This window comes from Equus caballus, chromosome 7 (assembly GCF_041296265.1).
Source record: "Equus caballus isolate H_3958 breed thoroughbred chromosome 7, TB-T2T, whole genome shotgun sequence".
Lineage (NCBI taxonomy): Eukaryota > Metazoa > Chordata > Mammalia > Perissodactyla > Equidae > Equus > Equus caballus.
Window position 1 is genome coordinate 78,501,741 of NC_091690.1, and position 13,722 is coordinate 78,515,462.

The window sequence follows — 13,722 nt, forward strand, 5'->3', positions numbered from 1 at the left end:
CTGAGGTCTCCACCCTCAGTGACTCCAACCCATTGACAGTGTAATCCCCTTAATCTTGACACCACCTTGATGGCAGTATTACTCTCTCCACTACTATCACAGAAAACACCATTCCCACATAGTCATCTTCTCTCTATCCCAATTTGCTTCTTGCCAGTATTTTTTTGATCTCTTGGGCACAGCCTCTGAATCTCATTTTATAGTCAAACTGCTTAAGTGACTGAAAAATTAATCAAAGATCTTTTTTATTGACACACAACAATTTTGGCTTGAAAATCAAAGTTAATCTATGATATTTGATACCTCTTAGTTAAAGGCCATTATGGATTCATTAAACAAATACAAAAAGCATTAGCACAGGTTAAGTGAACATTTCAGTTTTCAAGGCCACAGTGATCTGAGAGACAGGCGCCATGCTATGCAGGGGTTCTATTCCCATTTCAACTTATCATGTTAGGAGGTCCTTCCATTTGTCAACGAGAGTGTTTTCCAGAGAACAAAAGGAAAACAGTTCAAGAACACCAGTTTCCTTCATAACTTTTCTGTTTCAGGATTTCTCCTGGAGACCTGGGTAATTTGACCTGAAACTGAGAGTATGCTTGAAGCCCTTAGAGGAGACAAAGCCAGCAGAGTCAGCACTCCTATCTCCAGCTCTGAAGATGCAAATCCTTGGCCTGCTGTTCCCTGGACTGTCTGTTTCACAGGCTGTGGAGGTGTAGCGAGTCATGCCTGTATATGGAAGCCAATGGATGCCCTTACGTCCCAAATGAGGAACTTTTCTTCTTTGTATTAGAATTCCTCTAGCTTATCAGCTTTGAGAAGCAGCAGAAGTTGTTGTTTCGGAAGGTGTGGGTTTGCAGAACAATGATTTCGTTCCCCTCTGAGGTCCTTGGCTGGCTTCAGAGTGCTCTTCATTTTCATTCAGACCATGGCCTATGGCTCAAATAGTGTGAAAATTCCCAAGGGTGCCTGATAAGCATTTCCTTACATTGTAATACATAAAATAGGATCTATTATTAAAATATCAGAACCTAAAAACTACATACGTTATGATGTTTTATTCTTGGAGTAATAGATTTTGTAATCATCAATGACTTCATCACATTTGACTTTGCCCACGGCCTTGATTAAAATGGCCCTTCTTACCTAGTCCCAAATCTTGCTCCAAAAGCCACTCCTTCTCAGACTTGTGCACAGCACTAGGCTTTGGATACCTAAGCTCTTGTGAACCCTTTTTTTCTTTTTTAAACATGCAGAGGGAACTGCCAAAAAGCCAGGGTAGAAGAGAGTAGTGGTGACATGAGAAAAACAATTATTGATTTCTATTTTCCATATTTGCTTGATGTTTCCTGAACTGACGCAGACTCTATCCTGGCCAAGTCTCTCTTTTATGGTTTCCCTGAATGGAATACGCTTAAATATCACTCTGCTTGGGAATCGTGAGCTTTCCCTGAGCGTCTTTCCACTCAAGGGTTAGTAACTTTCCTGCACAATTTCAGAGGGTGAAAAAATGCTCTTAAAAGATAAGGACAACTTATACCTTCCATCTAAGAACTGCATATTGGTCGAAATATCCATATAGAAATTTGTAGCAGTCTGAAATGGTTTTTGATTTCCCTCTATAAAAATGACTTTCTCCGACACTTATAAAACATTAAATATTTCAAAGTCAAGAAAAATTCCTGATAATAGTTTAAAACATGAAGTCGTTCTTTTAAGTAGATCCTATGTAATTTTATTATATGTTCGTACGTTTTTAGTAATTTGTTTTTAAACCAGAAGGAGTTGAGGCAAAGAAAAATGAAACCCTTTCACAGGAAATCTTCAGCTCTTGAAATGCTAAAGATCTGTCTTTAGATGTGTCGCTTGAAAAATGGAAATAATGAGGATTCTCATTGTGAGGAGCGGGTCTTTTAGGATTGTTCAGGTACTGTGACTTTTTTGTTCAGATACTGGGGCTCTTTTGTGGTCATTGAATATTATTGTTTTTTCAGGTCATCAAGCGCATTCTGCTTTGTGATTTTGGTCCATGCATCAGGGATTTCACCTCTACCTCTAAATTTTTGCTGATATCTTTCTTCTAGTTTTGATCTGAAGTGACAGACAAACCATTTCCAGTATGGCTGGGTGGAGGAGTCTGGGGTAATGCTCCATGTGGCAAACTCTCCTCCTGCCTGTCGATAGTTCTTATATGGGTATTTCTGTTCATCTCCCAAAAGGAAAAGAAGATCACTTGCTACATTACTAGTACAGAACTCAATGGAAAAGTGGTCTGTGTTAACCCATTTCCCTCCACTGACAGCCCGAGGACGGTGGAAGGGAACACTGTGGTCTCCGTCATGTGCAGGTAATGTGTTTGTACAAATTGCTCTACAGAAGGGACACTGTTTCCAGCAGCCACCCAGATGTTTAGAGAGCATTTCCTCGATTTCAGAAGCCATTTCTTCTGCAGACATACTCAAGTAGTTCTGTTCTGCTCTTTTCATTGCAGGATCCAGAGCTTCAGTCATGGCTTTTTTGAGAAAGTCGATATCTTTTATCTCCTGGTGTTCAATGCTTATCAAGTCTTTTCGTGGAAAGATCAAGTTACTCCGTAGGTAATCACAGAACAAATCCAACCACTCAGACACAGTGCTGCTTTCACCTTTAGCTAGTGCTGTGGATTCAGGAATAGCAGAGAGGATGGCATTCTTGATGTCATCTAAACATCTATTTAAGAAAGTCTTCATTTTTTCCCTTCCAATGTCTGAGCAATATTTTTCAATATGGCTTTTAATGTAATTCCTAAAAAATGATTTTGGATCATGAATGTACTGCCAGTAATTATCAAAATTTTCTTCTTCTGCCAGAGAGATGAGAATGTGTTTTTCCAGGTTTGCCCTGTTTCCATTGAATGCGGGGCAGGTAGCTCATATGTCCCCAGCAATGTTAGGGACCATTTTTTTCCTTATGGTGGTGAAAATAGCAGGAGTGAGTTTTTCCCACAGAAAATCAACAAATGTTTTGATTGAGGTTGCTCCTTGACAAGAGATCTTAAAACTCATGAAGAAATCATCTTTTTTGCTTTGCAGATAGTTTACAGGATCATTTGCTCTCTTGAATGCCTCATGCATCTCGTTAATTTCTTTGATGCTCTTTGGAATAAATGCAAAGATAAGTCAATTTTATAATCACTCGTAAATGTGTATCTTTCCCCAGTGGGTGCAGATTTCACCTCCTCATCTATTATTCTCAGGATTTCGTGGAAATAACTAGGGTTGTAATCATGCTGTTGCTTCTCAATGTTATTAATAGTTTCAGTGAATCTTGAAAGAATGCGGTCAGTAGTCATCTTTATGGATTCTTTATCAGAGACCTCTAATTGTCTTTTAAGTACAAAGTATCTCTTGGTCATTTTGACATGTTTCTCATAGGTGATTTGAAATGTTTCTCCAGAACTTCTCTTCAGTATGTCCCCCATGTTTTTCTCCTGTTTGAAATGATTCAAAAGGATGTCTTCAGAATGCACATCTATGTCAGGCTTTGTGATTGGAGGGAGCGTTGAGGACACAGCATAGACCCATTTTTTCCAAAGTTGATCAAATTTCTCACGTAGCTCTTCCTCACTCAGTTCTTTGTCCTTCACAGTTAGAGCCAACTTTCGGCTTTTTTCTAATAATTCTTTTTCATAGCCTGACTTTTGGTTATCTAGTTCTTCTTGACATTTTTTAAAACTAATAAGTTCATTGGCTATTCTTTGGCTGTCTGAAATAAGTGCCTCTTTCAGGATTATTAGCTTATGTTCAAAATTTGCTTTCCACTGAACCAGTATTTCACTATCTGGATCTTCTTCAAAATATTTCTCGAAACCTTGCTTGATGGCTTCATATTTTTCTGAAACTGAAGCCTCGAATGTGCTTGTCCTGAATGTCTGGATTTTTCCATTCTGAATCTGGTTGATCAGTTTATTCTGCAAGCTCAGCACATGACTCCTCAGCTCCCAGGTCCAGTTGTTATACATGGTTTCCAATTTGCTCATGGCCATGACTTCTCGGGTGTTCCTGAAGCTGAAAATAAAGTTCTCAGTCAACAGGGCTCTCCACAAATCTTTAACTCGGAATTGTACATCTGATACTTTCATGATACTTCCCCTAGATTCCTCTTTGGCAGTCTCAAGAATTCTACTTTTCAGTTCCTGGACATTGTGGCTGTAGCGAGGATTGTGCGGGGCCATCGGGGGATTGCCATCCCAGAGATGAGCAAAGTAGTAGACATGAGTACTGGCATCAAACTTGATGACATCACTAAAGTGGGTTACATCTGAGCACTGTTCTTGTTCAGCCGCTGTTGCTGTCATTTCATCTAGTTTCTGCTCTAGCCGCCTTCGTCCTTCCATTGTTTGGTCTTTAGCTGTAACTTCCCCCACATTCTGATGGATAAAGAGGCAACTTGGGGAGATTTTTACTTGTTTCATCCTCAGAAAGGCTTGGACAGCTATTTGTAGAATATCTTGCATTTCTGATGGATTTTCCCCAAAAATATTGATCAGAGTCAAGTTTCCAAGTCCAATGACAAAGGATGCCAACTCATTGTCATGATTTTGGGATTTATTGCTGAGTTCTGGGGCCCGAAGTCCTTCTGTGTCCACAATAAGCATAAAGTCAAAGCCGAGTTCCTCCGTGAATGTCTCTTCCACCTTCAGGAGCTGCATGTAGGCCCCCCGAGTACACCTCCCAGCACTGACAGTGAACTGCAGCCCAAAAAGGGCATTCAGCAGGGTGGACTTTCCTGAGCTCTGCAGGCCCAGGACAGAGAGAACGAAGAGCCGTTTGTCTCCAAGTTTCTCTGCGACCATGTCAAAAACAGCTGCCACCCACTTTAGAGGCACATAGGAAGCATCCCCATCCATCAGCTCGATGGGAACACCGGCTATCATCAGCTCTGCAGCAATCTGGGGAAGGGAAAGAAAAAGGCTATCTCTGGCGGAGGAAGCTTCCTCCAGAGCTTCATAGATCTGGCCAACTTCTCTGAGAAGCTGCTCAATTCCCAAGGTACAGTTAGTAATCTCTGCAGAGAGAGCTTCTATCTCATTTTGCCACCTTTTCAGGTTGTTGCTCTTTGGTGCCTTTTGCTTTTCGGTTTGTACCTGTTTGTACAAAGACGTTTTCTTTTCATTCAGTTTTTCCAAGTGACCTATGGTCAGGTTGTGCAAAAACACACTCAGCCATTGCAAGAAGTAGAGTTTCGTGTCAGTTTCTGAACAGTTTTTGAGAATCTGAAGGACAGATAGCATTAAAGCATTGAGAGGAAAGGCTCTATTCACCTGTTGATGCCGTATAATTTGTTTCTTTCTCTCAATCTTACTCTTGTGTTGTTCGATGCTCTGATTCCCCTTTTCTCTCAGATGGTAGAATTCTTTGTCCTTTTTACACCAACGGTGCCACAGTTCTCCTTGAAGGGGTAGTAATTTTTCCTTCATCTGGGATATCTTCGTTTCTCTTAACAAGGCCATTAGAACCTCTGCCTTTTCTTTGGCTTCCTTGCAATCTCTCTGGTCCTCATCGATCAGGAATCCTTGCTTGCGAGCAATCTGGGCACAGTCCTCTAAGCTGAGAGCAGCTCCAGAGAGCTCTAGAAAACGTCTGATTGTAGTTGTGAGCTCCTGTGTTAATTCTGCCTCATTTCTGTTCCGGAGCCCAATTTTTACTCTTTGGACAGAATTATTGGCCATGGTTCTTTCTTTGTCATCAAGCAAACAGATCAAAGGTTTTGATGACTGCCACAGGTCACGGACAACTTTTTGGTTTTCTTTATTGTCATCAGAAATTGACATGAGGACCACAATGAGAGAAGAGACCTCCTGCAGGAAGGTGAGTTGCTTCTTATGTTTCTTTGCATCTCCGTGAAGATTGATGAAGGTCAAGCAGTTGTCAAATCTGTCCTCATCCTCTCCCCCTGGACAGAACCAGCAGACTTCCACCACACCCTCCATCAAGAGACAGTCTTTGCTGCTCTCTCTGCAATGTCGGTGAAAAAAGGCGTCATGTTTACGTTTACTGAGAAGACAGTTCATGATCTGAGATTTGGAAGCAGAGAAGCCATCTCCAACTCTAATAAACGACACAATGGGGGTAGAGACACGACACATCTGCTGATTGTTGTAATTGGTTTTCTCCTCTTTTGGTGATTTCTTTGCCTGCTGCCAGCTTCTCCTAATTTGACTCAGAGACCAGAGAGAGAATTCAATCTGAGAATTGCAGGGATTAGGTATGAGAAGGGGGAGGGCAAACTGACAAACAGAAAGTTTGGTCAAAATATATTGTCTGGCAAAACCATCTGCACAGAGAAGAATTGCCATCTGAATATCCATAGGGTGGATATGTGGCCTGGGATTAGTGGTAGGATTAGTGGAACTATCACGATCTTCAAAAAAGTCTTCATATGGATCAGAAGCCTCATCTTCCTGATTTGAGGCTGTTGGATAAACTTGATTCTCTGTGATTGCATCATCTTTACAGACCAGGTATCTCAGCCCATAATCCAGCATCACTAGCTTCTGCAGGAAATAGAAAGGAAGCTCACGTTCAGAGCTGGGCTGGGTATTGTACACAGAAGTCTTGTAGATCAGATGGAAGTTAGCTTTGCTCATCCTTTTTGGGTAGTAATGTTCTAGGCCTAGACGCTGGAGTAATTCTAGGAAGGCTCCATTTTCAATGAGCTCTGATTTGTTATTTTTATTCTTGTGTATTTCTTGGGGTTGTTTCTTTTCATGGAAGAGACTTTGCAATTGTTTTCTCACCTCATCCATTTTCAACGAAGAGACAGTGGCTTCGTAATTCCCATCAATGAGCAATCTCAAGTCTTCCTCTAGGTTTTCCCAGTCATGATCTGCTCCAAGTTTGGTGAGGACATGTTTAACTTCTTTTGACAGGGATTGCCCCATGTGATGTCTAATTAAAGCCAAGCGTTGTGTTTTCTCCTCTGGAGAAACAGCTGTGACTCCAACAGTAGCTGTCAGACCTGTGAGCACCAGGAATGCTTGAGCCCTGTAGCTGCAAATGCTTTTGAGCTCCTGATATTTATCATGGGCAGTTTGCATTTCATCCAGTAGGAAGTCTAACTCATCACACCTCAGGAGATATTGAAAAGTATTGTTTTCCACATGATATCCTGCACCAGCAGCAATGGAAAGTAGCAAGAGCTGTGTGTATGGCTGCTCTTGCTCTTGGAGGTGATTCAAGAAGCAGCCAAGATGCAAGCTGACCTCATAAGTGGCTTTCCTTTGAGCTTCCTCCACTGTTTCTGGGGACTCAGATTTGGCCTTCACTTCCCTGAAGTCGTTCTGTGTTTCTTTTAAGATTTTAATGAATTCAGAAAATTGGGAGATGTTGATATGCTCTTGCTCTGACTCTGATTGGAAGATCCACTGCATGATGGAATGAGCCTGAGGAAAGTTTGTCACTCTGTAGATGTGAGGGTCCAGAAGGGTGCGCAACTGAGATTTAATAAATGTAGTGTTAGGAACGGAGGACTTTTTGTAAAAGTTGACAAGGTTTACCAGAAAATTCTGAAGCCCCCAATCTTTGAGGCATATGTTAATCCAAGTGTCATAGCTTTTTATTTTTTGACTCAACATTTGCATGAAATTTATCAGTATTTTAAGCTGCTCTTCAGGATCAGATACCTCCCAGGATTTCACCTCCTCTAGGAAAAGCCTAGCCTCCTTGCCAACATTCAGTAATACTTCTCCATCTTGGATCTGGGCAGGTAAGCCAGTCAGAGCAGCATAGCTGTCTTTCAGGCAATTAGCTACCTGAAGAGGTTCCTTAAAATCACTTCTGTGGCTGGAAAGAATGATGTCCCAAACAGGCACCAGCTGAAATCCCCGGTCAATGACACACCAGGTTTGATTACTGGCAACTAGGCCAACTTTCCACTGCAAAAGGCCATTTGCTTCTGGTGGGCCACCTATCTGGGCCACAGATAATTGGACTTTGGTTTGGAGACTTTGGAAGGTTGTGCTTTCAGAGGTTGCTTTTGAATGAGAGTCTGACACATCTACACCTGCAGCAACTTTCACTCCAAAGCCACTGTAGCTGCCCCTTATGTAACTATCCAGGGCCTCTGCAGACTGCTGCTTCACTTCTGCGAGCTGCTCACTTTGGAAACCCTCTGAAATGGCTTTCCACCAGTAGATTCCTCCCAGGTGCAGAGGACCCTGGTTAGCATGAGAGCCAAACCTGGAGAAGAAGGCTTCCGTCCTGCACCTCAGCAAGGAGAGTCCTTCTGGGCCTTCAGGCTGACCCAGAAGGTCTTCAATGCATTTCAATTCCTGGAGAGCAGCCTTGGAGAACTGGAGCTGATCAATGGGAAAGTGGCAGGAGGCCAGCGGGACATAGCTGAACTTGGTTGAGCAGAAGTAAGAGTGCTCAGAACGTGATTGTCGGGTCTCCTTGGATTCTGTATGTTTGCTGTGATCCATACCAGCTTCCAGGCTAAATCCCCAACCTCCTGCCTTGGCTGAGGCAGTTACACTGAAGCCCAGCTTCTCTATAGTCTGGGTGAACATAGATTCTGCTTGAGAAGATGTAAATTCCTTTGTTTCCATCCGTGGACCCTGCTCAGGGCCAAAGAGTGAGAACTCCTTGGGGACACAGAGTAGCTCCTCTCTCTTCTCTATTAGGCCCTGTTGGTAGCTGGTTTTGTAAATTCCCTGCAGGGCCAGCCCTCCAGATGCCCATCTCACCAGATCTCTATCTGGCAGGTTTTGCCTATGAGACAGGATCCCTTCCATGAGGTTGAGTTGTCGCTGCATGTTTTCCATGACTTCTTTTAGGGACTTTTCAGGGGGTGGCCAGTACTCTTTGGGGATGTCCATTGCCTCCCTCAGCTCTGCCTCTTTTTTCCTCACTGCCTCTTCCTGTCGCTGCCTCCCCTCAGACAGCAAGTCTCGTAGCTCCTGCAGTGCCTGCAGTGCCTGCTCTGCCTGCTTCTGCTTTTTCTGTATCATTTCCACCTGAGAGTCCTGTAGCTCTGAAAGACTATTTGAGTGTGACAGGTCAAGCAGCTTCTCCAGGGCCCTTTTCTCCCAGGGATGTTGTGCCTGGGATTTCAGCTTCTGGAGGTCTTTTTCTTCCAGGTGCTGTAAGGCCTGGGCACAGGTGACACCCAGGTGTTCCTGCAGCTTGGGTAACCAGTACTCAACTGGCAGTCCTACCTCTCTCAGCATCTCTTGGAGATCTTGCCTCCTTTTGCCTCTGAGCAGGGGCTCATCAGGGGTGAACCTTACTGTGTCCATTGCTGTGGAGGGTAAAAACACATAGTTAGCCTGTGTGAAGACCTTAGGAAGTGTCAGCCCCACGGCCAACAGGGTGAGTGTCTTAAAGGAGCAACTCTTTAAGGCTTTCTCCTCTCCTCCTTTCATTGTACTAAGAAATATATTTTGTTAAGACTGTTAAATTTTTTGTGCACAAGACATCTTTTTGGGTGTTCTCAGCATGGCTTGCCTTTTGAGTTGTGAGGGTGAACTGTAAATTAGTAGCCTGGCTTTTTGGCACTTCCTATTACACAGAATCAATTGTATGAAGAGCATTAAGCTGAGGGTTGGAGTTTGAAAATATGCATGAGTTTCATAGCCTGATGTTTCTTTTAGAAACAAGAGTGGTACCACCAATTATCTTTCTTCTCTTAGTTTTTGTCAAACTTGTGTTGAATGATTTCCCTCCTGTCTCTCTGTCGCTTCTTCTTAAGGCATTTCATGATATTTATTTGCTCTCCTGTCCTTTAAAATTCTCTTCTAGATATCAGCATCATGGTGGCATAAGATGTTCCTCCTTTTTGTCTCTTTTTTAAAACAACTAATTAGACATCCACGCATGAACAAAAGTGCTTCTGTTGAAGTTGTGGTATCTAGTAACATAAGCCAAGACAATGTGGGAGGATTCTGACTCACCCATGCATCTGATAACAGGCAAAAGAACTCAGTACGGCCTCTGGAACCAATGAACTTGCCCAATTCCTCCTGCCATGGTTGGAAAAAACCTGGAATGTGCTGACTTGGGCAGATCGCCATGGATGGGAGAGAATTTGCAAAAGTGCAGCCTTCCTGAAGGGAGATTCCAGCACATGTTCAGTGATATTGCATGGGGCTTGACAATACAGTGGCTGTGACCTCTCCCGTGGGGAAAAAGGAGATTGGTGAGTGAGTGTTTGCCTACCTGAGTTGCTCGGGATATGGCCATAGAAACCTGTTTCTTTCCAGCAGTACCCAGAGTACTGAGGCCGGACCTCCATGACTGGAAAGAGATTGGGAAAGAGGCAGATAAGAATATCAAAGGCCATTAAAAGGACACAGTTGCTGCTGATTCTACTCAGGACTTCAGAAGGAAGTCCTCCCATAAGCCTCTGGGAGAACTCAACCACCAGTCTCCAAAACTGGTGTGCAGACACCCCCATCACCCGAGTGCTAAACCCACAACTCCCTTCACTGTGTGACTGGCTCCTTGTGCACACTCATTATTTGATGGGCAACAGCTAGTCTGGTAAGTGAGGTGCTATCAGAAAAACAGACCAGGATCTCTGGGCAAGGGAGAAACCACACACTTCAGGGATAGCACCACATTCTGGAAAACAGAAGTGAAGTTTCCAGTAGCCAGGCTGGTGAATTGTAAGAACCAGAGAAGACATAAAATTGTAACAATTCTGTCACAAGAGAGCAAAAAGAGTGGAGCAGATGTACTCAAACAAAGGAAGATAAAACTCAAGCACCAAAACCCGAATACCCCCTCTAAAGGCCACTAGTAAGGATTTAATGAGGCATTTGTTACTGGAATGTGAAAGAAGCAATGCAAAACCACAAGAGCATGAAAAATCAGGGAAACATATCATCACCAAAAGATAATAATGATTCTCCAATAACCTAACACAAAGGCATTGAACTTTGTGCCCTGGCTGATAAAGAATTCAAAATAGCTGCTTTGAAGTTACTCAGTGAGCCTCCAGAAAACTCAGAAAGACAAGTCAATGAAATAAAGGGAAAAATACCATGACAAAATGAGACGTTTACCCAAGACATAGAGATCACAAAAAAGAAACAGAAATTCAGGAGCTGGAAAATATAATGAATGAAATGGAAAATGCCATAAAAAGCATCTGCTTCAGAGTAAGGAAAATGGAAGACAGAATAAGTGAGTCAGAGGACAGGAATTTTAAAATAACCCAATTAGAGGAGAATAAAGAAAGAAGATTGGAAAAACGCAAAGAAAGCCTACATGATCTATAGGATCCATAAATAAAACAAAAATTAGAATAATCAGGATTCCAGAAGGAGAAGAGGAGGAGAAGGGTGCAGAAAGTTTATCTAAAGAATTAATAGCTGAGAACTTCCAAGACCTGGGGAGAGACTTGGACATCCAATTTACAACAAAGTTGGTAGATCCCCCTATTAACTCAATGCAAAAATACCTTCTCCAAGACATGTTACAGTGAAACTGTCAAAAATCAAAGATACAGAGAAAATCCTAAAAGCAGCCAGAGAAAAAAAGATTGTAACCTACAAAGGAACCCTCATTAGACCATCAGCTGATTTCTCAGCAGGCAGTACATAGAAGAGGTGAGAGTAGAAGGATGTGTTCAAAGTATTGAAAGAAAAAAATTGCCAGCCATGAATACTCTAAGTGTAAGATTACTCAACAAGGAAACATTGGATTTGAAACATACATTAGAACAAGTGGACTATACAGAAATTTATAGAACATTCCATGCAATAGCAGCCAAATCTGCATTCCTCTCAAATGCATACACAGTATTCTCCAGGATAGATCATATGATAGAGCATAAAACATGTCTCAGTACATTTAAGAAGATTAGAATTATACCGAGTATCTTTACTGACCACGATGGTGTGAAACTAGAAATCAACAACAAGAGGAAAGCTGGAAAATCTGCAAATATGTGGAAATTAAGCAACAGACTTCTAAACAACCAATGGGGCAAAGAAAAATCAAAAGGGAAATCAAAAAGTATCTCAAAACAAATGAAAATGGAAACATGACACTCCAAGACCTATTGGATGCTTTCAGAGAACAAGAGCAGTGGGAGTACTTCCTAATTTATTCTATGGGGGCAGCATTACCCTAATACCCAAAACCAAACAAAGACGTTACAAGAAAGCAGAGCTGTAAACCTGCATCTCACAGGAATAAAATATTAGCAAATTGAATCCAACAATGTACAAAAGAATTATACACCAATACCAAGTGGGATTTATCTCAGGTGTGCATCACAACACACTAGGAGGAAAAACCAAATGATCATATCAACAGATGGAGAAAAAGCATTCGATAAAATCTAACACCAATTCATTATAAGAACTCTCTGCAAACTAGGAAAAGAGGAGAACTTCCTAAAGTCGATAAAGGGAATTTACAAAAACCCTACAGCTAACATACTTAATGGTGAGAAACTAGAAGCTTTCTCCACTAAAGTCAGAAACAGACAAGGATATCCCCCTCACCACTTTTATTCAGCATCCTACTAGAATCCTAGCTGATGGATTAAGATAAGAAAAGGAAATGAAACCTAAACAGATTGGGAAGGAAGAAATAAAACTCCTTTTGTTTGCAGATGACACAATTGTCTATGTATAAAACCCCAAATAATTAACAAGTTTCTTTGAATTAATAAGTGAATATAGCAAGGCTGCAGAATACAAGTATTAACATACAGAAATCATTGTTTTCCTATATACCAGGTATAAACAATTGGAATTTGAGATTAAAAACACAATATCACATACATTAGCTCCCCAAAACTGAAATACTTGGGGATAAAGCTAACAAAATATGTGCAATATCTGTACAAGGAAAACTACAAAACTCTGGTGGGAGAAATCAAAGATCTACCTAAATGGAGAACTATTCCATGATCAATGTTGTTAAGACATGAGTTCTTTACACCTTCACCTATAGAGTCAATGCAATCTCCATCAAAACTCCAGCAAGTATCGTGTGGATATGAGCAACTTGATTCTAAAGTCAGTTTACAAGGAAAGGTAAAAGTTCCAGAACACAATATTGAAGGAGAAGAACAAAGTCAGAATACAGATACCCCCAGTCTTCAAAACTTACTATAAAGCTTTAAAATAATCAAGACAATGTAGTAGTGGTGAAAGTATAGACAAATAGAATTGATGAACAGAATAGAAGATGTAGAAAGGGACTCTCACAAATATAATCAACTAATCTTGAAAGGAGTAAAGGCAATCTAATGGGGGAAAGGATAGTCTTTTAAACCAATGATGCTAGAATAACTGGACATCCACATGCAAAAAAGTGAATCTAGACCCAGACCTTACACCCTTCAAAAAATTAACTCAAAATAGATCATAGACTGCAATATAAAAGGCAAAACTATAAAATTCTTAGAAGATAACATAGGAGAAAACCTGGGTGAAGTTGGTATTGATGATGACTCTTTATATATAACATTAAAAGAATGATCCATGAAATAAAATGTAATAAGAGGAATTGATTAAAACTAAAAACTTCTGTTATGTGAAAGACACTGTTAGAGGAATGAAAGCATAAGCCAAAGGCTGGGAGCAAATCTTTGCAAAATGCATGTGATAAAGGACTGGTATCCAAAATGTACAAAGAACCCTTAAAACTCAACAATAAGAAAAAAAAATCCCAATTGAAAATTGAGCAAATTTTCTGAACAGATAAACACCAAAAATGTTATACA

The 13,722-nt window shown here is 41.2% G+C and overlaps 1 protein-coding gene across 2 annotated transcripts in view; it reads right to left on the reverse strand.

Moving 5' to 3' along the window:
* Positions 1-228: 228 nt before the first annotated feature.
* Positions 229-13,722, reverse strand: part of LOC102148185 (interferon-induced very large GTPase 1) — a 28,698-nt gene continuing 15,204 nt past the window's right edge. The window contains exons 2-3 of one of the 2 annotated variants that reach the window (XM_014741780.3): positions 10,197-10,274; positions 229-9,279 (exon numbers count right to left, since the gene is read on the reverse strand). In XM_014741780.3, the coding sequence (XP_014597266.3) occupies positions 3,077-9,279; positions 10,197-10,272 (6,279 nt within the window). In that variant the 5' untranslated portion in view covers positions 10,273-10,274 and the 3' untranslated portion in view covers positions 229-3,076. The remainder of the gene's footprint in view (positions 9,280-10,196; positions 10,275-13,722) is intronic. The other variant, XM_070274603.1, reaches the window with a different exon arrangement.